Source organism: Quercus robur, chromosome 12, assembly GCF_932294415.1.
Source record: "Quercus robur chromosome 12, dhQueRobu3.1, whole genome shotgun sequence".
Lineage (NCBI taxonomy): Eukaryota > Viridiplantae > Streptophyta > Magnoliopsida > Fagales > Fagaceae > Quercus > Quercus robur.
In genome coordinates this window covers 37,221,402-37,247,431 of record NC_065545.1, presented here as the reverse complement: position 1 = coordinate 37,247,431, position 26,030 = coordinate 37,221,402, and the positions used below count along the sequence as shown (strand labels likewise).

Below are 26,030 nucleotides of genomic sequence, written 5' to 3'. Positions count from 1 at the left end.
TATTCTAGACTCTTTGGTTTTTGTACTTAATAACTTACTTGGATTAATATTTATAATATGGTCCCACATTTTATTTTAAAATTAATAAATAAAACTCTTTAAGAATAAATAATTTATGACATATGACGCAAAATTGAAACTCTAATTTGGAATTCTAATTTGAGTTTCTCTTAGTTTCACCTATTATATATATATATATATATATATAGATTAATCTTAGACTTAGCATTGGCACCACTAACCTTACTCTAATTAGAGAATGGAGATTCAAACTAAAGTACTCTCCCCTCTCATATGAATAATGGATCCCACCATAAATTTAATTAGTGAGACTCACAATTATGTGAGAATGATAAATACACAATTATGATACTCCGTGAGTAGTCAATAATTACCCATATACCACTTAACTAAACGGCTTTTAATGGCAACATTCACCTACTGTCCTCCTTCATAAAAAACCTGGACAATAATACCACTTAACAGCTTTTGATACGTCCGAAGGTTGATTGGCACATTATGTATGGTGGTCAGTAGTAGTATTAATATTGAGAGAATTCCCTGAATAATAAACATGTAGAAATCTGAATCAGACAATCCACGTACGAGTCATATGCAACAACAACAACAACAACAACAAAAAAAAAAAAAAAAAAAAAAAAAAAAAAAAAATGAAAGCAACTTAAACAATGCTTTAGATTAGATTTGGTTCATCTATGGGAGATTTCACTTCATTTCAATGTGATTGGCTAAATGGTACTAAATGCATGAATTAGAATAAAAAATGTGAATACTTTTTTTTCGTCAGCTTCCTGGTAAGTAAATATTTTGTTCAGTCTTTACACATCATATCACTTGCCATTTTCTTCTTCGATGAAACTAAACGTTGATTTTTTTTTTCCATCTTAATAAATGTGTGTAATTCAGATTCTTTGTACCAGCCACCAGGGAAATCTTTCCTAAGGTTAAACGTTTTATTTTAATGAATGTCCCTAGAGGGCAATCTTTCCAGCCTAGGTATTATGTCATCTGTGAAAAAAGAAAAGAAAAAGAAGGGGATTAATAATCAATGTTGCACAGCAAATTTCATTACTTTTAATGAGGTCAACTATGATTACTGATCATTGATTAGCATAATAGTATCACTTTACATGGGATGTGATTACCACTAACATAATTTTTAGGGTTAATTACTATTTTGGTCTTATTATTTGTCCTTTGTATTAAAATGGTTCATAACATTTTAAATATGTCAGCATAGTCTCTAATCTTTTTAGGGACTAAAATTTGGTTATTATACATCAATCACAATAGCCAATAGGTCACTTTATACGTTGTAAAATTTGATAGGGTCAAATGTTGTTATGTTGGCAAATTCGAACTAAAACGCATTTTTTGATATTTTAGTATTGAAGATCAATGTTGAAGATACAAGAAAACAACTCAAAAAATTGCTCAAAACAATGAAGAATTGATGCCTTGACTCTAAGCTTGATTCTACTCGTCTTATCAAGGTTTAATGAAACCTTAAGTCCTATCGAGCTATGAGATTCTGAATTGAAAATTTCAATTTCCACCCATGATGGCCTAGCCCACTTGGGATTTGTGCACTAGGGTTTCCAAAGGAATAAGCAAATACCAGTGGAGCCTGCCCTTCACCATAGAGAGAACACATGCATATTGTGAGAAGTTATTGCAACATTGTACTACTTTGGCTTCTTGTACCGAGTTACTTCTGGTTCACTATTTGAAGCATGTTTTCTTGCAAAGATCTATGCACCAAAACTACTGCAATAAAGTTGTTGTTTTGGTGAAGTTAGTCACAGATTGGAGATTCATGCATATTGAATAAGGTCAAAAAAGAGTAGTTCAATTGGGTTGGAACGGTGTTTAGATAATCCACTAAGTTCTTTTGTAGGTAGGTATTTTGAGATCAATTATAATCCTTGTATTTGTAACATCAATCTTTGTTAGAAGATTCTTCAATGAGTTGTAACCTATATATAACTTTCTAAGATTTTCCTTATTGTGACTAATGCCAAATTTATTTTTCACCGCATTAAACTCTGGATTGGTGATGTAGTTATACTTTAAATTAAATCTTGCATAATTTGAATTAATTAGTCAACTTGAGTACTTGGTTAATTCAATTGTAATCAATTTATCACCCAACAAAATTAATAATGAAATTTGTTGTGGTTATTATTATAAACAAGTAAACAACAAGCAACAAAAAAAAACAAACAAAAGGACAATGTTATATAGTGCCTGTTTGTTTCAGCTTTTCTAAGTCAAAAAGCACTTTTTGAAACTATAAATGTAATACATATGTTTGGTGGAAGCTAAAAAACAATTTTTCAGAAAAAGTTGCATTTGGTTCATGTGAAGAGAATGCGCATTCTCTTAATGGAGTTGTGAGGAGCATTTTTCAAAATCCCGTGCGCGTTGATAAATCCTACCTTTAGGTTATTGGTTCAGTTACCAAATTGCCCTTCACTTTTACTTAAACCTCTATTTTTACCCTTTGATAAATCAAAAGATAGCACGCACGCCAATCTCCCGCATCTCTTTGCTCTGCCCTCTGCCCTCTCTAAAGCTCACTCACTTTACCCATGGTTTTGGTTTGGTTGGCAAAATAATTGAAGGAATTCAACTCATTATATGGTGTATTTGTGGTAAACGCTTGCAAAGACACCTTACAAGTCGCAAACAAACAGTTAGTCAGACCTCGTTATTCTTATTCAAAGCCCAGAAGCCAAGTCAAACCACTTCTCACTTGTGGAAGGAATAAAAAATGTCTTCGAAATGTGGGTTACACGTTTGAGCTGGGCATTTCATCGAACATTTCCTTTGCGTTATCGAAGCTACAGGTAACACAGACCATTTGGATGATGGCGTTGTAGGCTGGGTTGGAAGTGGGAAGTTGAGAGTGGGTGACATTACAGGTAACACAGTTCTTTTCTCCCTTTTCTCTTGCAGACGAAGTGGCAAGAGAAAAGGGAGAAAGGAAGAAAGAAAATAAAATAAGAGGAAGAAAGAGAGCTCTGTGAAGTGTGGAATGTTTTGGAGTGTGGACGAAGTGGTATGGAAAAAAAAGGGGAAAGAAGGAAAAAAAAAAAAAGAAAAAAGAAAAGAGAAGGGTACGTGTGTGGAGGAGAAAAAAAGAGGGAAAAAAGAAAAGAAAAGAAAAGAAGGAAATATGGATGAAAAAAAAAGTAAATAAATAAGGGAAAATAAAATAAAGAATGAGAAATTAAAATTGAAAAATGCTATCACAATATTTTCACAATAAAATCTTAAGTGGTATGTTATTATTAGTTAATATTGGTGAGAAAAAAATAATTTTTTTTAGAAATTTTGAAAGTTCTTTTTAGAAAGTATTTTCACAATACTTTCATAATGCTTTATATATACATTGTCCTTTTTGGTAATTTACTACTCAATCCGCCAATTTTATAAGTGCTAGCTAAACACTCAGTTTTTTCAAAAATAACTTTTTAACAGCTTTTACCACACACTCATTTTTTTAATAAACACTTTTTTATATTGCACTTTTTAAAAACTAAACTTTTTTAAAAAGTTAAATTTTAAAAAACTGAACTAAACTCACCATTAAATACAGATTTTGTAGTTGTTGAGTTAACCAAATAATACTAACTTTCCACCTAGACAATTGTGAATTTTGTGTACCGCTAGTCTAATTCATAAAAAAGGGAGTGAAGTAGCAAACTTTTCTTTAACTTCTTTATTGTCGGGGTAATATTGGATTTCAATGAAACGTGTAGAAACTAGAAAGTAGAAGTTGGTGGAAACTAGAAAGAGAGTCATAGATGTGTCTGCGATTGGATTGGTTGGTGCAGAGGGCGCTCCCTAATTTCCTGGAAATTAAAAAAGTGTAGCCGACACGTGAAATAAGTGAATACTGTATAATAATAGCTTTTTTATTTTTTATTTTTTATGACTAATCCCTTCACTCTTGCTTATTCTTATTTGTTGCCAACCCCTTTCATTTTGTAATTTGTATGCGTTTGAATACTGTATAACATTTTAGAAAGTTTGTAATTTTTTTTATATGAAAATAAGATCATCTAAACTCTTGAAAATTGAGTAGATACTATTGTTGATTTGAAAATTTTAGAAGAGGAAATTGATAGTTGGAGACTATTATCCTCAGCGGCAGAATCATAATTTTAGTTGAGGGGGGCCAAAATTAAAGGACATGATTGGGAGAAAAATTAATCCTAACAACATTAATCCATATTAATAAAAAATTCATACAAAATAAAATATAAATGTAAATGTAAATTGTAATTTATTTTTTATGCCTAGTTTAATTTACTTAGTTGCTTTCAATGATTTTTCATATTTTTGAAATTGCTTCATGATTATCTTTTTTTCACAATAATTTGATTACTCAAAAGAAATTGATAAAATAAGCCAATATAAAAGTGTTAAGAGTATAATAATATGTCTAAGAAGTTGTATACTTAGTGTCTTGATAGCTTCAAAAAATTTATGTAGAATTCAATCTTTCTTTCTCTATTTATTTTTTAATTATTAAAATTTGGTTCATAGCAAAAACTTACAATTTGAAATGATAATGGAGTCAAGAAATTAATTGAAAAGAGTTAAGCGAAGGGCGGAAGGCATTAAGGATTTAGTGCCGAAAGAAAATAAGATAGAATAGTGATTTAAAAAGAAAATATTTTGGGTTAAAATAAAGGACTTCTTATTTTGAGTTTCAAGTGTCGTGATAAAATTGGTTTGCTTTGAAATGAAAGAGTGTCATGAATGGAATATAGAAGGTTCAATTTCAATTGTAAATTTGTAATAACCCCAATGGGTTGGCTAAGTGGTTCTTAAGCCCTCATGATATTCTTGAGATCCTAAGTTTGAAACCTCTTACAAGCATGTTGGAACCACCTTATGAGATTTCTCTCTGTAATAACTTGATGTGTGTGAGGCAAAGAGACCGCATACACTTGAGGAAATAATCAGATACTCGAAAAAGTCTGGATACTCTTGTTTGTTAAAAAAAAAAAAAAAATCAAAATGACTATTATTTCTTTTGGCAAAAATTTTTACTTGCCAAGACGGCAAAATAACATAATAATTATATATTATAGTATATAGGTTGCCCCTTGGGCCTTGGCTCCGCCACCCAGTCATCAATTTTTGCTTTTCTACATTGCAATGCTAAAGATAAAAAAATTGACAATGATTCCTTGGATTTTTGCTAAAGCTACAAAAATTGACAATTATTATTTTATATTTTATTATCTCTCTCCACAAAGTCTCACCTAACAACAACATTGTTATTCAGCAAAAAAAAAAAAAAACAACAACAACAACATTGTCAATGATTCCTTGGATTTTTGCTAGATTCACACTGTAGGCGGCAAATTCGCTGGATTCGAGTCGATTGTGGCCAATTGACTCAGCCAGTGGCTGTTTGTAGCAACATTTGACATCGAACCTATTGGATTTGTGCATATTGTGGCAATGAAGGCTGTTGGGTTTAAGGATTTGTGTTGATTTGCTTTGGGTTTGGATGATTTGGTAGGTTTGATAAAAGAAAATATATAGAAAGAGTAAACAAATAATATTTTAATAACAGAGTAGAAAAAAAAAAAAAAATTTAGAGAGTTAGTTGGTGGATTTATTAAAAAAGTAGTTAGTTAATGGAAAATGTTTAACTATAAAATTGGTTGTAATCTAAGTCTAAGGTTACAACCTTACTCAATAAAATAAACATTATTATAAATTTTGAAAATCTAACCGTTGTATTGCATGTTATTTGCGCTCTTAATACATATGTCAAATTTTGTGTCGATCAAATATTATTTATTATATAATCTATAACCTTATATTTTATACATAATTTTAAACTACAAAAACTTTCAATTTAAACAATTTATTGATGACATAACTATTGATTTTTAATTTTTTAAAAATTTTGCAAGTATGGAGAATATAAGAAAAATATGTAATTCAATGGTAAATTTGTCAAAATTCACGTTCAATAAAAAATTATTGAGTAGGCTACATTTAATTTTGTAACTAAATTTTGTTCTAAGTTCAAATAGAAAATGGGATTTCAAGCAAAAATTTTGCTTGCACTATGTAAAGAGATCATTCAATGCGTACAGGAAAAAAGTTCTCAAGTTGCGTTTTCCTACACTTTAATCAAGGTTAGTGTAAATTAACCTTTTTTTTCTTAATAAACATTAGAAATCTCCCATTTTTTTCTTTAGAAACAATAAAGATTAGAAATCAGTTTTCCTTATTTATGCTCTAGAGGGAAAAACAGAAATCTAAGAGTATATAAAATGTCACAACTGTCCATGTGACAGACTGTGAATAGTAGAAAAAAAATGATAAATTTATGTAAAAATAACAAATAACCAGCCACAATTTGACACATAGAATAGTTATAGTAAAAATTATTGAATTTTATGTCAATACGTGTTACCAGAACTACTGAGGAGAAAAAAACATTACCTCTTAAAATTGTGTGAAATTGGAAACCTTAGTGGAGTCCCATAATATTGTCAAACGTTTTGGGCAGATATTTCAAATTCGGGTAATATACTTATTACCAAAAAAACGAATATACTATCTCAAAAAAAAAAAAAAAAAAAAAAAAAAAAACGAATATGGAAAGAGAATACGAAAGCCCCTCTCATTTTGATTCTGTGGTAGATGCTCTGCACTTATTCCTCTTCATATACATTTCTTTTTTTCTTTTTCTTTTTTTTCCTGATAAATATTACTTACTTATTATTCCATGTTTCTAAAAAAAAAAATTCCTTTTCCATAATAGTATTCCAGTATTTCTTTCACCCTCTCCTTCTCTTCGATTCGATCTGCACCCAACCCAGCAAGTACCCATTTCTCAAAAACAAGTTTTGGCAAAGAAAAAACCTTCTATATCATCCACCTCAACCCATCAAGCAATGGCAGCCTCAGTTGGTGAAAATTCTGTAGAGAGGTAAACTTTCTATCTCTTTTTTTGTGCTTTGATGTGATCTGGGTTCTTCATGATTCTTCGATTTTTGAATGTACACACCCCCATTCATGGACTACTTTTAGAGTTGTTTGTTTTGGTTGCAATGCACTGTCGATTTATATTACGTCCCATATATTTGGTAGATGTTGTGTTTTTGTGTCCTGTTACATATGTTATGGCACTGTTATGTGCCATATGATTATTGTCGTACTTATCATGGAACATTCTGGTTTTTATGCATTCTAATGTGCTTTTCATGATTGCGCTAATGCTTAACTTTTAGAAATTCCCATTAGTTTGGATATTCAAAATCGAAAATTTCCTCATACCTGTTCATTGTTCATCATTATTTTCTAGCTAGATTTGGAATTGAATGAAACTCCATGTTTTCGTCCTTGTTTTTTTTTTTCTCTTATATACTTATGTGCTAGTGTTGTTAACTCTGCCTGTGAATAGATATTCTTTCTCTTCATGAGGTTTGATTGCAAATCAGATGCTGTTCCTTGTTCTTTCTCCTGTGGTTTGTTTAGATATTTTGCCTCTGATGATCAATTATCAAACATTATGGTTAATACTGAATCGATGCTAAAGCATAGCAAGTTTTCGTTGTTGCAAAAATGTTGATTTTTCTTTTTGATCAACCAAACTTTGTTTATTTATTATTTTGAAAGTTTAAAAGCTCTATAGTTTGTATTTCATGGGGAGAGCTTTTTCAAAGTTCATGCTTCCTTTTTGTCTGAAAATATATGGTGTGTCCTATTAGAAGGTAAGTGGAAGGTAACACCAGAATTCACTTCATGAAAAACAAGTCCTAACTTTTATCTTTACCAAAATATCTATGATGTAGGTACCATAGACTGATAGAATGCTAGAATCCATTGTCATAGCAGTTGATCCATCATGCACATAACACAATTGTCAAATTCTGTTTGTTTTTGCATGTGATTTGGGGGTATGTACTTTGTTGATGGAAATGAATCAATTTCAGTAGCATTTATTTTTTGATTGTACCAATTCATGTCCTGGCTTCTATAACAACCATTAGATATGAAACTTTACAGGTTTCATAGGTTGTGCCATTTAGAATGATGCCTTGACTAAGATCTCCAAGTGTTGCCATTGAAGATACATTTTAGGTGTTACTAGATTCTGTGTACTGTGTCAAGATGGAGTTGCCTACCATGTTAGCTTTGAATTTTGATTGGGAACCACCATCTAATGGTTCCCCTTTAATCTTGATAGGCTGCTCTTTCAAATATTTTAACACACTTTAATTGCAATGTTTTCCTTCTTTTCTTATAAAGTTATGTAATTTGGTTTTGGTTTTGCTTTAATGTTTTCATTTTTTGGAACCAGCAAAACTACTCTCGCTGAACTTGCTCCGCTTCAAGCAGTGCTATTTGACATAGATGGAACTATATGTGATTCTGATCCACTCCACCACTATGCCTTCCGTGAAATGCTTCAAGAGGTACTGTTTCTCTTTCTACCTTATTAAGAGAGAGAGAGAGAGAGAGAGAGAGTCTCAAAAAGGTTTCTTTTAAGTTCTCCAAATAAAATCCTTGAGGAAAAAATTTCACATTCAGGGTCTGTTTGGGATCCGCTTATTTTGCTGAAATTGAAATCTTTTTGCTGAAAGTATTGTAGATAAAAGTAAAAGTTAGCTGAAATAGTATAGTGTGACCCATGAATAGTGCAGTAGGACCTATGAATAGTAGCAAAAATAAACTGAATAGTAAAATAAGTTGACAAAAATAAGTTTTGCCAAACGCACACTCACCATGACAAAAGGATGTTGACATAGTTGCGTAGCCAAAAAATGCTCAACTTTTACGAACTTTATTTGAACAGTAGTAGTGGAGGATTAACAGAAATTGAATTGGTTCACAGATTGGTTTCAATGGAGGGGTGCCAATTACTGAGGAATTCTTTGTTGATCATATTGCCGGCAAGCATAATGATGATATTGCTGAGTTTCTCTTCCCTGATGATATTCAACGGGGCTTGAAGTTTGTAGATGATAAGGAAGCCATGTTTCGGAGGTACATTTTACTTCTCCAGTAATTTGAATTTCTTCAAGTTCCAATGATTTGATTTCTTGATGAATTGACACAGATTGGCCACAGAACAGTTGAAGCCTGTGAATGGCCTATATAAAGTGAAAAAATGGATTGAAGACCGTGGAATTAAACGGGCTGCAGTTACCAATGCTCCAAAAGCAAATGCTGAACTCATGATCTCAAGCCTTGGCCTGTCAGACTTTTTTGAAGCGCTTATTGTCGGAAGTGAATGTGAACATGCCAAGCCACACCCAGATCCCTACTTGAAGGCGCTTGAAATAATCAATGTATCAAAGGATCACACTTTCATATTTGAGGTCTGCTTTCTTCTCAGGTTATGTACTTTTTAGAAGTTAGTGTATTGAGCACTCCCTGAAATTGGTATTTGTTCTTTCTTTGCTCCACTAGGATTCTGTTTCAGGAATAAAAGCTGGAGTGGCCGCTGGGATGCCAGTTGTTGGTATAGCTACCAGAAATCCAGAACACTTACTGATGGAAGCAAAGCCAGTCTTCCTTATAAAGGATTATGAGGATCCAAAATTGTGGGCAGCCTTAGAAGAGCTTGATAAGAAATGAGGTATTTCTATAGTATAGTAGCAGATCCTCAAAAAAAAAAAAAAAAAAAAAAAAAAATCTACAGTAGCAGGTTGAAACATTTGCAGTAGTGGGTTGAAACATTTATAGAAACTTACTCATAACTGTTAAATAATTCTGTTGTAGAGGAGCCTTTTGGTCCTTCACTTGTAGCTGCTTGACCTGCGATTGATACATTATTACTCAAGTCAATGATTAATTATGAGATTTATGTCATATCTTATCTTTAAAAAATATTAGATTTATGCAATGGTTATATATAGTTATGTTTGGAGATATAAAATGTAATTGTTGTGTTGAAAAGAAAGGAAAGAAGATGGCATAAAACTCTATAAGTAAAAAAGAAATACAAGCAATTGAATAGTAGTTGGAGGGGGGGGGGGGGGGGGGGGTGGATTTTTCCAGCATAAACGGTGATCAAGCAAATTCAATTTGTTATGAACTGATTTCTTCCAATTTGAATTTGATATTTGTGGCTGAATCTCTTTTTTCAGTTTTGGTTATATTCATTTTTGTTTCGAAAAGAATTAGTCCTGAGCATATGTCCAATATTTGAACTCTGAAGTAGTTCTCAATTAGTATTAATAGAGGGAAAAGTTTACGGATGTCCTAAGACATTGGTTTAAAAACTTTTAATGGAAAAAGAAAAAAACAGTTTTTTATATTTTTCATGAAAATTGTATCAAAACTTTTCTAAAATAATTCATTAAAAAATGTCCTAAGAACATCCATTAACAGGACATCTAAATAAATTAAAGGTAATAAAGTACTAATTGAAATGAGACCCATTCACTTTATCGCACATTAATCATTATAACCTCTAAGTACACATGTAAGTGTAACATTTGAACTACACCGGTTCCTTTGGTTGGAGTGGGTTGCCAATTTCAAAGAAACTAGTTTTTTTTCTAAAAATTCACGACAATTTCACAACTTTTTAAAATTAGTATATCAAAAAAATATTAAATTAGAAATTGTGGTGGCCCATGAGTGAGTTGGCATACTTTGTGAAATTGTTATGTCCCTAACATTACTCTTAAATTTTTTTATTTTTTTAGTAGTCTCACACCAAAAATATTCTAGTCTCCCCTAATTTTCACAATAATATTAGCAAATAATCATCCAAAAATATTAGTCCTGTCTAAACATCCCTTTTGTTGTTCATTGAAAGCATTTCCTTGGTGTAGAGGAAAATCCTGGGCTTCAAGGTCAACAGGGGTGGCTCAACCACTAGGCCATTTAGGCAATGACTTAAGTCTCCCAAATGGAAGAAATCCCCCTAAAATAGAATATATTATACTTATTTTTCTTATAATATTGAAAAAAAAAATTAGAAAATGCCACTCACCTAGGAAAAAAAAAAAAAAAAAAAACCTTCAATCGGCTAATAGAATGCTTTGTTTGTTTGTCTTATAGTGTTCAAATTTTAATTAAGGCCCAAAGGTTTAATAATAAAAATTATTTTTTAATTTATTATATTCTTTTTTATTATCTTTTCCAACTAATTTTTGTATTCTTTAAACCAATCAGGATTAAATCGACGCAATGTTTCACTAATTTCTTTTTTAGGGAAATCATGACCAAGAGGTTGACAAGGACTTCTTTACAAATATGCTCTTCTTATTTCATCTTGATCACTAGAATGAAAAGATAAGACATTTTCTCATAACCTAGAATTCAAAAGAAGATTATTCAAGTCAATACAAATTTACTTAGAAGATGAATCTTGCAGTACAAGTGATTTTCTTATAAAAATATTTATCCGTAGTACTAGCAAAAGAATAATGGATAAACTGTAAATTCATTCAACAAATTCAATTTAGGCATTCAACTATTATATTAATCATGTTCAATAAAATATTCAACTTTATTTTAGTATATATGCGTATCTATAAAATGTATCACATAAATCCAACAAATTCCTGTTTGAAAAAATGCGTTTAAAAAAAATAATGATTTTAAAATTTTCCTTTTGAAAACAAAAATTTAATAAAAATGCAGTTTAACAATTGAGCTATTATCTAAAATTGATGTTTCAATGCAAATTACTAAAAAGGACTTAATGTGCTATGAAAGATTATTTTGTCATTTAAAAAAAAATTTATTTACATCTTGTCATTTTTTTTAATTGCAAACAAATGCTTTAAATTGTATATAATATTGTCAATATATTCACTTCAAGGCTCAAGCATTGATTTTTTCTATTTGTTTTTTAGGGGAGGTGAAATATGAGCATTTGTGTCCAACGTGATTTGTTTCAATGCTTTTTTCTTACTTGTTTTGGGTTATATCAAGCGTAGAAGCCTCCAGCCCAATGTGCCAAACGACCAGCAATTTTTTTTTTTGTTACCTCGACGTTCACCACCAAATGTTTGAGGGTATTTTAGGAATTGAAACCTAAATCACGAGCGTGAAGAAAATGAGATCTTAAATTCAAGAATGGTTGATTTGTATTATTGTTTGGACTGATGAAATTTGTATTTGTTTGAGTTGAGCAATTCTACCTTCAACGAACCAAAATTTTGGAGAGCAATTTTTATTTTTAATGGCTCAAAATTTTATTTAGGGTGGTCAATTAATTTTTTTCCATAGAGTGGTTAACAACCTATATTGATTTAAAATCAATATTTTTAAGGTATATAAATTTTTTTTTTCAGGTCAGGTTGGTCACCACCTGATTAACACATAGCGCCGCCCCTGAGACCACTAGATCTTGGAATTAGACTATCAAATATCAGTCCACCACGTATCACTAGAAATTGCCATCCGATCCAATGAACTTGAAATTTGACATTCATTTTTCCATCGTGTATGGTTACCAGAATCAAATCAGCAATGCAAAGGATGATGGAATATATATGCAATCTTCTAGAAACCTATACAAATCAATGTTGCAGCTAGCAAACTTGAAGATGATCAAATTTAAGAGAATCACGATCAACTAAAAACCCAGCATTTCAATACAGATATCACATCTACATTTGTGAAAAAAAAAAAAAAAAAAAAAAAATGACAGCAGAGAAAACCATAGCCTATTCATTCTTAGCATGTCCCTCAGTGCTATTATAGATTTTATACAAAATTTTTCTTAACACGCATTCACAATTCACCTCATCTGGACCTTGAGACCAGATCAATCTCATCCCTTGCAGACTTGTATAACTCAAGCCGCTTTGCACATTGCTGCCTCCTATTCATCAATGCAGGGTCTTCATCCAACAATTCTGCAAGTTGCTTGGCCTACAGAATAAACAACAAACTCAGTAAAATGCTATCTGTACTCCTTTTACAATTCCCTCGCAATTTAGTAATAGTACTAAGATTAGCATAATCTAGATGCCGTCCATGCACAATCTCATCAATTCATTTTTTTAAGTGACAAACAGAAGGATGAATAATGGGCATAAATTCAGATCTGAACTGTATTGTATTTGTCTGAGTTTGATCAAAGATGAAAATTTTACATTAAGCAACTCTGGATTAGTTCTATGATCATATCATATCAGGCACATCTATACGTGATTCTGGATTTGACTAGGAGCAAAACTAGGGAAACTGTAATCTATTCAAATGCCTCATTATAAATTCGCAATATTCTGGCTTCATATAGGATTGAAATCAAATCTAACAAGAGGGGTGTGGGGGGTGTTGTTTGGTACCTCTTTTTTGCCCACTTGTATATAAAAATGATCGAGTAAAGACCGCTTGGCCTCCCTCACTTGACAATGAGCCACAGCCTTTGGTATGGAATTCTTCAGTGTCTCTGATACCATCCCAATATAAGAGAAAATATTTGATCCTATCCGGCGGAAGTGCCCTTCTGTATATCGGTCTGCAGAGGAAGCAACTGGATTTCCTCCCTTCTCCGCTTCCTGAGGAAGTCTCCTGAAGAAATCCACAGTCAGGTATGAAGATTCCATTTCCACCAATCGTATAGTAGTCTTCTTACTGTCTTCCCTGAATCTCTCCAATGCTTCACTTGCAGCTGCAGCTATTTCAGCTTGAAGGGTTGGAAAACGCTTCAACTCCTGTTCCATTCCAAAACATCAACTTAGATCTTGCATTTGCAGTAAATTGTTGTTATTTTGGAACTAGTAAACTCTGATTTCAAACCTGAGTTTCTGCAATTGACCTTCTAACAAGTTCCTTCAATATGAAGTGAACCTGCAATACCATATTCCCACAAAGAAAAACAAATTACAGGTGTGATTTGTTAGAAGTATGAAATAGCATGCAATAAAACATTCAGTTTTGTTTTTCATAGCACTAGAAACACGAAGATACACTTTCAGCGGCATGTAAGAAAACATTTGTTAACACGTTAGTTAAATATAAATTGCTTCAAAGTGCATTAGTAGGGTGGAAAAGTGAGGAGATATAATGGAAGATGGATTGATATTTTCTCTTCTTTGGTTGAGTAGAAAAGTGGAAGGGAAAAAAGAAGAGATGATTATTTTCTATCTGGACCCACCATTTTTAATCTTCCAAAAATGGGAGGAAAATAGCAGAGAAGATGTCTTACATAGGTGATTTGGGATTTCTATGACTTCCCCCAATACCACCCCACCCCACCCCTCAAAAAAATAAAAAGGAACTCCGTACTTCATGAATAGAAAAAGAGCACTTACAGCATCTACAGAAGCATCTGCTGGTCCTCTGAAGTAATTAAGTGCACCATCAATGAGGCGTCGATAGCCTTGCTCAGGTGCAATTAGATGAGGTTGGTACCCATCTGCCTCTGAAATCACTTTTCTTATATTCTGCAGTGAAAGATAACGATCTAATGGAAGCTTCTTCAAAGCAGCAGGCAGCTGATAGTCAAAAACTCCATATATACGATCACCACCAGGTCGCCTGAGATTTTAGCAAAGTAATGTAAGCAGGAATAAATATATGATTACAAATACTTGATTTATTATATGCACTTGCCATACTTAGATAATAATACCAGGCATATAGGGCCTACTAGAAAAAGAATCACAATTAATGATTAGAGGCCAACTTTATCTAATCATATACATAATAAAGCAAACAAGCCATTTTTATACAAGAATTGAATTGCTTATGCTTGTGAGGAAAACGGTTTTTCAAAGTATAATCTATTCAAAAAATTTGTTAGTTTAAAGGAAACATTTATAAAATTTACGAAGCGTGAAGTAAAAGATAATATAAAACATAAACTGCACAAGAATACTTTGACCAAAACCCTTTAATAACATCTGCATGCTTTCAGTCACAAATGAACACGGACATCTAAATTAATCACTTAATCTATTTCTTGCTGATAGAATCATGAAATGCATCATAGTTTGGCTCTGACCTAGCAGGTCAGATGGGATTTAAAATAAATGGAAGAGAGAGTAAACAGAGAATAATACATTACCCTCCATCTAAATGCTCCTTGAATATTTGGTCAAACGCACGACATAACTCTAGGATAGTATACAACTGGGCCTGATATACATTATCAAAATAATTGCAGTCAAAATCCTAACCTGGTTCTTATTCAATGCCAAAAGGTTAATTATAAATAAAAAGAAAAAATAACATAAATGTAAATTCCTCACCCCAGCATCAATAGCAACAGGCCTACCAAGATGGTCTAACTCTGCTTCAAGTTCATCAATGCTTCTGTTAATCAATGATGCAATGCCTGGTATGCGAGCTTTAATTACTGATTCTAAATGCTGAAACAAAGACAATTTCAAAATGTAAGCAGCCTTCCTATATAGAGTAAAATGAAAATAAAAGTACAAAAAGAGTCATCACATTATAAATTTTTTTTTGATAAGTAAGTCATCACATTATAAATGAAAAATAAGTACGATAAATAAAACCTTTGAAAGAAGTTTTGCAAGATATTCAGAACCCATTTTGCTGGATAAGTGTCCATAATCAGGACTTGTGGCAAAGAACTCGCGTTCCCTCTGCCTAGCAGCAATCATGTCAACATTTTTATTTATATCAGCTTGTGAACGGTTTACAATTCCAACCCAAGGGTGTTGAAGCTGATAAGATCTTCCTTCAAGAACCTTGAAAATAAAACAGGAAAAAAATGATATCAAGAGGAATAGAGGATATAACTTTTCTGCATCGGTGGAAAACTAGTGTAATTTTCAAAATGCAGAAGGAACAGAAGTTTGCAATTACCAAAGCAAAGAACGAAAATGAGTGGTGTGCAAAAGTACTAGGGAAACAATCAACACGCAATTTTCTACTAATACCAAAAACAAAAATCTCCTAAGAACACAATAAAGTAGCTCTAAATGGTTGGAAATCCTTCGTTTTCATTTCTTCTTTTTTAATGTTACTACATGATCATGCAAGGAACTACTATAAATGAATAGACAAAACTTAGGTACAATACCTTAAATGCTGTTCCTTATGTTCCCTCTTAAGATCCAACCATGTAGCTACTTAACTAAAAAATACACCTCCATCCCATGAGAAAAAATCCACATGACAGAATCTTAAGAGAGGAACCTAAAGAACAGCACCAAATACTATACCTAACTCTTGCCTAAATGAATGACCACTTAGACAATCAGCTTTACTTAGGGCACTACTAGATACAAATAAATTTAACAAATTCACTTATTTTATGTTGCATCAGAAAGAATCCATCTGAAATTGAGTTGTTCTTATGACCATGTTATCCTAGAAAAGAAGAGGTATGGAGGAAGGAATAACTTCTTTATTGTTTGCACTAATGCTTTCTAAATGGGCAACATTCAAGGGCAGATTTGCACTGCCAAATACTGTACAACAAATAAATGTTAACGATTTGTTCATGGGTGCCCAAACACAATCGTAGTGATGTCAGAAGTTCACATTGAACAGTGAGTACTCTGCCTTCCTGACAACACAAGCACTTTTTTCATGAATATTGTTTGTTTAAAAGCTAGTAAATATAAGACCATATTTTGTCATTTGCTGGTCAATCAAATATTTTCTTTTAATGTATACAAAATATAATCAAAGAATTGCCTGATGGTTATTCTACATCAACTTTTTCAAAGAGGGTTTGTCGGGTTGTACATTGCAAATTGAGCATAGAATATCTTCAAAATAAAATGATTTGATAGGTGAGATGTAATTATAAGCATCATATAGCCTCCAACTGAAATTTTAAGTTGTCAAGAATTTAGTGCTGAACATATCAGAAGCGAAAAGACAAAATTCTTACTTCCAATGCATTTGTTCCTTTATCCATCAAATCAAGCTTCGTCAAAACACCAAATGTTCTTTCACCTAAAAATAAAACACATAATCTCTATATTAAGGAAAATTCCTAAACTTATATTTATGAGAAATCATGAAAGAATATTAACAAAAATACAGACATGTGTGCCTGTAGAATTGAGATAAAAGAGTAGAAACAATGTACAAAAAGTATACCTGTTGGATCAACTTCTCTAGCAATCTTGATAGCATCAGATGTTGCAATATCTTGATTTGCTGGAGTTATGGCCAAAATGATGCAATTTGGCTGTAATCCAAAAAAACATAAATGTTGAAAAAGCTTGTAAAGAACCAATAACTACAACAGATTGCAGATATAACCAATGAATATAAATGCATAAGCTTGAACCTAAACAAAGCCAAGATATGGGACATAATATTAGATAGTGAAACAAAAGTTTTTGTTTTAATATATAAGAAGAGATCATGGCGCAAAAATCAACAAAAAATCTGAAAAAGTGGAACTACCAAATCTAATCAAATTTTGGGAGATTGTCTACATAGTACATGACTTAACTTCGATGGAAGTTCTCTGCCAAATCCAAAAACAGTTGCAATTGGAAGGATTATCAAAATTAAGTGAGAGACAAATCAGTACTGCACATACAAACCTTATATAATATAAGAGACTGGTAAAGAAAAACTCTTCACCATCTATCTTTCATTGATGAGACCATTTGATTACAGTCCTCCCAAAAAACATTAACAAATTAATAAGATTTCTTCAGTTCCTTGGGTATAAGGTGTTCAAGGGCAACATAACTAGTTATCAAGTTGGTACTTGACAAACAGAAGATAAAGGAGTGGGTTCTTCGACCATATAAGCATTAGCATACCAATACTCCTCAATAAATGTCTGTCCTTCATGATAGCTTCTTCCCTGACTTCTTGATATGTATCTCAATGATCTGAGGTTGCCCATTATGTAATTGACACAAAAGAGTATAATACACTAAAGAACAATCTACCAGAATTCAATAGAGATTAAAGAACAGTGCCACAGATTGTATTCTTCTAACTTGATGACTTCTATTTGAAAATTATATGCAATACATGCATAAATTACTTAGTTATGATATCATTAATAAGAATGTTGCCAATTAGATCATAACCTTTATATAAAATGAAAAAATAAAAAGGGAAAAAGAAATCCTTTCTTTTACCTTCTCAACATATGAACGAACCATGTTTTCAATGTCTTGAACAATACTCTCTGGCTGTCCCTCTGGAAATAACAAAACATCTCTAGTTTATAAAATTAATAAATAAAAATAAAAGATTCAATGTGCATAAATCTAACTTAACAGGAGACAAAGGGGGACTTAAAGAAGTATACCTATGGCAACCTTTGTCAAACCAGGCAAATCTATCAGTGTTAAGTTGACAACTGCCAAAACATAAACCATAATTTATCAGATAACATAAAGGAATGCAAAAAATGCTCTACAAATTGTGTGCAAAAAATGAGCAAGAACCAAGCAGAAGTAGAAGAATTATTACTTTTTTCTGATAGGTAAAAAGACTAATGCATCTGAACAGGGATTGAACTAGTGGCCTCACTCTCCACCCACAGGGGGAGAAGATGAATTGATTCAAATTTCAAAGACCACTAGAAAAACAGATATCATAAGAAAAACCTACGTATGAAGCAAATAAAAAATAGATACTTAATGCACTGCAATCAACAAGACAAGACTGCTGATAATGCACCAGCCACCAGCCAATATAGAAACACTCCCATGCTGCTTTGTACACATAAAAGACTGGAAGAAGTTTGGAGAGCCACCAAAGAAAATATGATTTATTATTGACAGGAGGCACGTCAGGGCCCTCCAGATGCCATCTGACACGAAGGTCATTGCTATTGTTGTACTTTAGCAAAATACATACTGTAAAACAGTAATGCATTTGATACACTCCAGAAAATCAACAGTAATAATATAATACCAAATCTAGGATCCTCATCTCTGATGCATACTTGTCAATTAGAACAAAACTACAAATCATTAAAAAATTTGAAATGATCTACAATTTCATTAATAATTCAGCCAAAAAAAAACTTATCAAAATAATGCAGCTTAAAAATACAGTGCATGAAAGAACACAAGGAAAATCTTATTATCTTGAGTCCTAACTCACAGTCCAGATTCCATTACCATTTGGGGAGAAGATACTGAGATGAATAGGAACAGGAGAAATCTGTTTTGACTTCCCAGTCACTCTATCAGTTTCATCTTGAATTTCCTTCCGAACCATAGCTGTGTAAGAAAATAAAATAGTCAGTTAACCTAGGTTTCCATTTCAAAATGTAAAAAAGGAAAAGTTAAAACAGCTTACAGTATTTATTGCTATAACAAGCTCTAATCATACATATCATACATTTGCAAGCAAGGTTTGGGCATAGTGCATAAAAAAAATAATAAAAAGAAGAGAAATTTCAATTTGCTTGTAGTTGTGGCTACTACAGTAACAAGTTATACTTCGACATACAAAGTAAAGTAAGTGTTTAAGAATTATAGCATGTACCCAAATTCTTGTGATAACAAGAGAACCCACACACGAAGCGTGTTTCAAAAGTTAATCGAACAAGGAATTACAGAGTACATATGTAACTGTAGCAACGTATTAAGCTTGAGCATATGTTTTCAAGCAAGGTTTGAGCCTAATGTATAAAAAACTAGAGAGATTTCCAACTAGCTACTACATTAACAGGTTAGATTGCCAAAAGATTATGACTATACTCCGTAATTATTGCATGAAAATGTTAGCATGTAACCATTACAAAAAGAGGATTTTCAATACCAATGAGAATATGTGTTTTTTTTGGGTGAATTAAAATTTAAAAGTTTAATGAAAGCAATTATGACTTAGAGGTTGCCAATTGGCTAAATAAGACAAGTTTCTATTCTCTTATTTTTATTTTAAATTATTCACACACCCGATGGTTTTTGAAGATTACATGATTAAAAAATTTTGATTCCTTAAAATCACATGCTTTGAAACTCCCGAAATCTCAAATTAGGTATTAAAAAATAGAAATATATTGGTTGTGTTTTCAATACTAACAACCATAGTGCTTGACTGCTTGTGAATTGTGATGATTCATATTGATCACTGAAGTAGAAAAGCAACAGAAAAAATCTTCATCTTGAAAAATATAAAAAAACCAACTCAGACATTCCATCCTCTACAGAAATTTCAAACATTGCAAAATTCTTGTAGATTTCAAAAATTACGGATGATAAAATGCCGTCTTTCATGAAATTAAATAGACATAAACAATCAAGAATCACCAGGATAAACAAGATCACAAATATGAGGCAAAACACAACCAAGAAAGAGAATTATGATTTCTCCATCCATTAAATGGTGCTATCATTTCGATCAAAAGAAATCGCAGCTCCACCTAAAAACATCAAACAGCGTAACCAAAACTCATCATTTGCAAAACAAATGACATACAGAAATCGGTAACTCTTTTCTTCGGCATGTGAAGGAACTCTGCATACTCTTGTAGCCCCTGTTCTGTCTTCTGCAGCTGCAACACTAAAGGCCTCCTTGTAACAATCCCTGAAATTCCCACCAAAATGTATGATATCAAATAACACAAAACTTTCTTCCTTTACTTACAAAAGAAGAACAAAATTAACATAAAAAAATTTTCCTTTTTTTTTTTTTTCTTTAGTGGAACTAAAAATTAGATTAATCAAATTAAATTTGTTTGGTTGCTGAGAATTTCAAGGGAAAAGTGATGTAGTAATTGGACAATCAAGGTTTTAAAAGAACGAATAAATTTTGAAATAAAATGAAAAAACAAATAAATTAGTTTGACTTAGTCAGTTGACTTAAACAGCCCCTAAGTCTTCTTTTTCGTTTCCTCCAAATTCACATAAACCAAACAGACTGTTACAAAAATTCAAAAAAACAATACAAAAGCGTAAAGAATTACACAAAACCCTAACCTGATCCTCTGGGAAGAAAATCACGGCCAACAATGCTCTCCAACACCGACGACTTTCCCGAACTCTACACTCACACAGCCAAATATATTTCAAAATTAGCCATCACAAACACTCACACACACCGCGCTGAAACACACATGCAATATCATACACATGCATATCTATATATATACCTGGCCACCGACGACGACGACAGAAGGAAGAGCCTCCCAGAGAGTAGGCAAAGCAGAGTCACCGCCGTAATCGCCGAGGACTGTACAAGCTCTCTGAATTCGATTGACTAGACCGATCAAACTCTCCATAGTAGCCATTACGCAAACCCTAGAAGAAGAAGAAGAAGAAGAAGAAGCGGTTGAAGAACGAGTGAGAGAGACGAGAGTGAAGAGAGTGGTGAGAGAAATGGAAAAGAAGTAGAGGAGAAAAATAAGGAAAGCTATTTTGCTTTTTTTGTTTGTTTTTCGGTTATAGTAACTGATTAATGGCAGTTATATATTTGTAAATTTGAATTTGAGAGTGGTGGAGCTTTTTAAGGGAATGGTGGTGGTGGTGGTGGTGGTGGAGATTGTGGCGGAGGAGGAAATGTTGGTCATTGAGAAGGGATAGTGAGTGTGTGATTTCGATGGGAGCGTGTGACACGTGCAGGTCCCTTTTCAATTTTTATATTCGGGTCTATCTTGGTTTGACTCTTTTTAAATTCTCTAGTCAATTTCAATGTCTTTTTCTATACGCTAATTATTCATGCAATTTCCCACACACCACACAATTTCTTTTTTGAATTGAAATCATGATTCTTTTTGGGGGGTAAATAAACGACTTTCAAAAAAACTGAATTGTGCATGTGACAGAAAGTGTACAGTAGATGCTACGCCTTTTGAAAATACAATTAACACAGTAATTACTTATTATTACTTATTATTGGTTTTAAAATTTTTTTTGAAGACATTATTGGTTCTAATTTGAACATATCATTAAAATTATTTTTTTACTTACTAATAACATCCAATGATAACTTATCACTTATAATTTGTTATGAAAAATATTATAGATATAACACTTCTTAGGGCCTGTTTGACAAAGCTATTTAAATATATTTTTTTGTTTTGCAATCCATAAAATAGTGGGCTCTGCACTTGAATTTATTGTTTGGTTGATGTTTTCTAAATACAATGTTCAAAAAACCGTATCCTATATATATATATATATATATATTTTTTTTTTTTATGAGAACAATATCCTATTTTCCTTGTTTAAAACAAGATTTTGAAAACGGTTAAGAGATATTTTCAAGATACAGAAAATATTTTTAATGGCATAGTTGTAAATAAATTGAAAAAACTCAAAGTAATGGACCCCACATATTTGTCCAAAGTCTTCTCACACTTCAAATTTAAAACTTACCATTGTAATAATAATTTTGTACATGAGCTTTATTACTTTATCATTATCCAAAGAAAAATGTAATCTACAAATTCTACATGCTACTTTTTTTTAAAAGTTTTTAAAGAAATCTCAAAAATATAAATGGTCTCCTAAACATTTTTTATTTTTATTTTCAATATTTTGAAAATTGTTCTTAAAAAATAGAGCCAAACACATATAATGTAAAAATTATTATCTAAAAACTAGTTTCAATTTGAATTTTTTGAAAAAAAAAAAAATTGCGTACTGTTTTGAAAACAAAAACAAAAATCGTCTTATCAAACAGACCCGAAAGTGTAATAAAAATGTTGTGGACATAATTATTATTGTGACACAATTTTTGAAATTTGACTTTGAAAATATGAATTTAGTTATGTGTTCCATACATACAACACATATATATATATATATATATATATATTATAATTTTTAGAAACGTGAAAATAGGAAAAATCATTATAAAAATTTAAAAACACTCAGAATGCTGAATTGATTGCTAAAAACTCTCTCTAAAATCTTAGAATGAATTTGGGAACAAAATTTGGCAAAAAGGCACCAGCCAATTTGGCCAAAGTGTGGGGTGAGGCGATGCAGCGAGCATGCCAGCATGCCCATAACAGCCCTGTGTGCACATTGCCAAGGTCATGACGTCCCATTGTATACATGGCCAAAGCCATGGACACTAGCATGTACAAATAACCTTCTTTGGGCATGATGCATGCATAGGCCCGCATGCACATGGCCAAGGTCATGGCAACCGGCGGGTATCATCCCTTTTTATATATATATATATATATATATATATATTTAAAATTTTCAATTAATTGAAACTATGTTTGACATTGGCTTAAAAAGTCGATTTTTTTACTATTAAGCTTATTCTTTCTATTATTTATGAGTTTTATTGCATTTTTTAATACTATTTTTAAGTCTCATTATACTATTTCAACTACTTTTTAACTTTATTTATAATACTTTCAATTTTATCTTTTAGCTTTACCCTTTATCTTTATGTTTGTTTTTATTTTTTATTATCCATTGGGGTTTGAAATTGAAAGAATTTGAATATGGTTTTTGGCGGAAGCCCGGAACTCTCTTTACTCTTTAGCGGGCTGGATGCAACTTTTTTTATGTACATCTTTTTTTTTTTTTTTCGTCATGAAATTTTTTATGTACATTTCATAACCCAAAGAAAAAGAGAAAAGACAGACAGTAGGCCAATCCCAAATGATAAAATAAAGTAAAATCATAATAAAGGCAAAAAATAAAAAGACCCCAAAAGGCAAAAGGTTTTTAACTATAAAGTTTGAACTATTAATTAATGACTTCATTATTAACCTTTCTGGCCGTTGTCATATTTCCAATAACGTATAGTGGGTGGGGTCGATAGATAATGCTTTGAAAATGATGGAAATTTAAGCCTTTTATAGAAGGAGAAAATGTCATTAGACATATGATCATTGACAAAAGATGAAAGAAATCTTCATACGTGAATTTGTATTAAATGATTCTAAAAAAAAAAAAAAAAAAAAGAATTTGTATTAAATAGATTAACAGAAGTAGAACACTACACAAATCCATGTATAGCATCAGCATGCTTGGTTTATATACAATGTTTTTAAAATTTAGGCTTCTTCTTTCTCCCTCTCGTTGAACTTAGTTTCTCAAAAAAGAAGAAGAGGTAATTACTCCAAAAATATATATATCTCTCCGTTACATTCCTTTTCTTTCAAGAAAAGGAAAAAAGAAAAAGAAAAAAGAAAACTACAGTATTTCCTAAAATTTAGCCTTTTTTTTACTTATCATGTGAATAAATCACCTCTAGTGAAAAAAAAAAAAACAAAAAACAAACCTTTTTTTCCTTAACGTTGATTTTATTTTTCTCTAAAATTTAGCCCCCCCACCCCCTTTTTTTTTGTCTTTTTCATCTTAATAAAACACCTTCAGTTAAAAAAAAAAAATTCAAATCCTTTCAAATATTAAAAAAACAATTTTTTTTTCCTATTTTGAATTCAAATACTATCAATTACTCCAAAAAAAAAAAAAAACATATATATTATATATATCTCAACTACATTCGTTTCTTTAGAGAAAAAAGGAAAAAAATGGAAAAAAAAAATACTCTATCAAAATTAAGCACGTTTTTCTTTTATTTATTGTATAATCTCAAACAAATGGATAAACTTCAAAATTTTTGGTCATACATTTTTAAATTTAAAAAAAAAAATTGATAAACTTCAAAATTCTTAATTATAGACTAGCCTCATCACATTCGCTTTGTGCGTGCGATGAGGCTTTTTTTTTTTTAGTGTCATAATTTTTCATTTATTCCAATTTGAGGCGTGAGGCTTTTTTTTTTTTTTTAATGTCATAATTTTTTTTTTTTTTTGAAGGGATGTCATAATTTTTCATTTATTCCAATTTGAGGTTTACATGTTTTCTCATTAATATTACGCATGAGAGAGAGAGAGAGAGAGAGAGAGAGAGAGAGAGAGAAATGTTTAAATCATGATAAGGGAGAAAAAAAAAAGTGAAAACGTTAGGTTTAGTAGTCCTATTTTGTAGCCCCAAAAAAATAAAAAACCTTGTGTTTCTATTTTATATATATAATTTTTATTTTGAGAATTTATTTTATAAGTTGATAAAACAATTTGAAAATTAACAGGAGAGTGACCTTACTTTTTAGGCAATGTTTTAGTGAGAGTTAAAGTTGTATTTTTATTAGATTTTAGTTTTGTCTTTACTTGAACATAGGAGTATAGGGGCATTTTTTAACCAAAAAAATAAAGATCCTAAATAGGGGAAGTTTCTTAAATAGTAGAATAGATATAAATAAACTTTAATAAACTTCTCTCCCACTACACATATTCAATTCAAATTGAACCAATTTCCTCCATGTGCACGCCTCTCACTAACTCACGTTTCAAAAGATTAAGGGCCTGTTTGGTAAGAGTATTTAAATATAGTTTTATTTTGCAATCCATAAAATGGTGAGTCCCACACTTAAATTTATTGTTTGACTAATATTTTCTAAATATAGTTTTCAAAAAACTATATCCTATTTTCTTGGTTTAAAACAGGATTTTGAAAACGGCTAAGGGGTGTTTTCAAGATACAAAAAATGTTTTTAATATCATAGTTGTAAATAAATTGAAAACAGTGAACCCCACATATTTGTCCAAACTCTTTTATCTCTTAAATTAAGGAGCTTATCCTTATCACAAAAAGAATTCTCACACTTCAAATTTGAAACTTATCATTAAAAAAAAAAAAAAGTACATGATGAGCTCTATTCCCTTATCATTATCCACAAAAAAAAGTAATCTACATATTCTACACATTACTTTTTGTAAATATTAAAAAAAAAAAAAAAAGCTCAAAAATAGAAATGATCTCCCAAACAATTATTTTTTATTTTTAGTGTGGGGCCCAAGAGTCTATGGGCCCGGCTCGCTCGCTTATAGGGAGTCCACAGGCCCCCAAACTAAAGGAGGCCAGGGCCCAAGCCCAAAAATAGTGAGCTCGATATGGCTCAAAGACACGTCCGAGGACCACTCCGTCCTCGGAAAGCCCAGAACCCCACTGACGAAAATGGGATACAGGCGAGTTTGAGAGGTCAGAAAATATCTCATGGAAATAGTCCTTAATACCCTTCCTTGATATGACCCTGCCCCTAACAGAGCCGGGATCTTAGGCTTTATGGATCATCTCCAGCAAATTTGGGACTAGACTGATGGGACAGAT

At 31.7% G+C, this 26,030-nt stretch overlaps 2 protein-coding genes across 3 annotated transcripts; one reads left to right on the top strand and one right to left on the bottom strand.

Annotated features, from left to right (window-relative positions):
- Positions 1-6,760: 6,760 nt before the first annotated feature.
- On the top strand, positions 6,761-11,898 carry LOC126709451 (haloacid dehalogenase-like hydrolase domain-containing protein Sgpp). Of its 2 annotated transcripts, XM_050409701.1 has the most exons (6): positions 6,761-6,991; positions 8,366-8,480; positions 8,900-9,051; positions 9,125-9,386; positions 9,478-9,646; positions 11,880-11,898. In XM_050409701.1, the coding sequence occupies exons 1-5, from the start codon at positions 6,957-6,959 to the stop codon at positions 9,643-9,645; spliced, it is 732 nt and encodes a 243-aa protein (XP_050265658.1). In that variant the 5' UTR covers positions 6,761-6,956; the 3' UTR covers position 9,646; positions 11,880-11,898. The 2 variants fall into 2 exon arrangements, with proteins under 2 accessions (XP_050265658.1, XP_050265657.1); XM_050409700.1 differs by lacking the exon at positions 11,880-11,898 and having other exon boundaries at positions 9,478-9,879.
- Positions 11,899-12,584: 686 nt separating this feature from the next.
- On the bottom strand, positions 12,585-21,530 carry LOC126709446 (phragmoplastin DRP1E-like). The gene is made up of 15 exons (XM_050409693.1): positions 21,041-21,530; positions 20,868-20,931; positions 20,368-20,475; positions 19,062-19,163; positions 18,242-18,292; positions 18,069-18,130; positions 17,062-17,152; positions 16,850-16,914; positions 15,501-15,695; positions 15,231-15,350; positions 15,047-15,117; positions 14,292-14,517; positions 13,777-13,827; positions 13,323-13,691; positions 12,585-12,903 (listed from the first exon to the last, which is right to left on the bottom strand). The coding sequence occupies exons 1-15, from the start codon at positions 21,176-21,178 to the stop codon at positions 12,775-12,777; spliced, it is 1,842 nt and encodes a 613-aa protein (XP_050265650.1). The 5' UTR covers positions 21,179-21,530; the 3' UTR covers positions 12,585-12,774.
- Between the last annotated feature and the right edge of the window lie 4,500 nt (positions 21,531-26,030).

Coding starts and splice junctions, on each gene's coding strand:
- LOC126709451 (XM_050409701.1), top strand. CDS start 6,957: ATGGCAGCCTCAGTTGGTGAAAATTCTGTAGAGAG. Junction 9,052..9,124: donor AAGGAAGCCATGTTTCGGAG/GTACATTTTACT, acceptor GAATTGACACAG/ATTGGCCACAGAACAGTTGA. Junction 9,387..9,477: donor ATCACACTTTCATATTTGAG/GTCTGCTTTCTT, acceptor TTGCTCCACTAG/GATTCTGTTTCAGGAATAAA.
- LOC126709446 (XM_050409693.1), bottom strand. CDS start 21,178: ATGGCTACTATGGAGAGTTTGATCGGTCTAGTCAATCGAATTCAGAGA. Junction 17,153..18,068: donor TTCGTTCATATGTTGAGAAG/GTAAAAGAAAGG, acceptor TTTGGATTACAG/CCAAATTGCATCATTTTGGC. Junction 15,118..15,230: donor CTGTTGCTATTGATGCTGGG/GTGAGGAATTTA, acceptor AATGTATATCAG/GCCCAGTTGTATACTATCCT.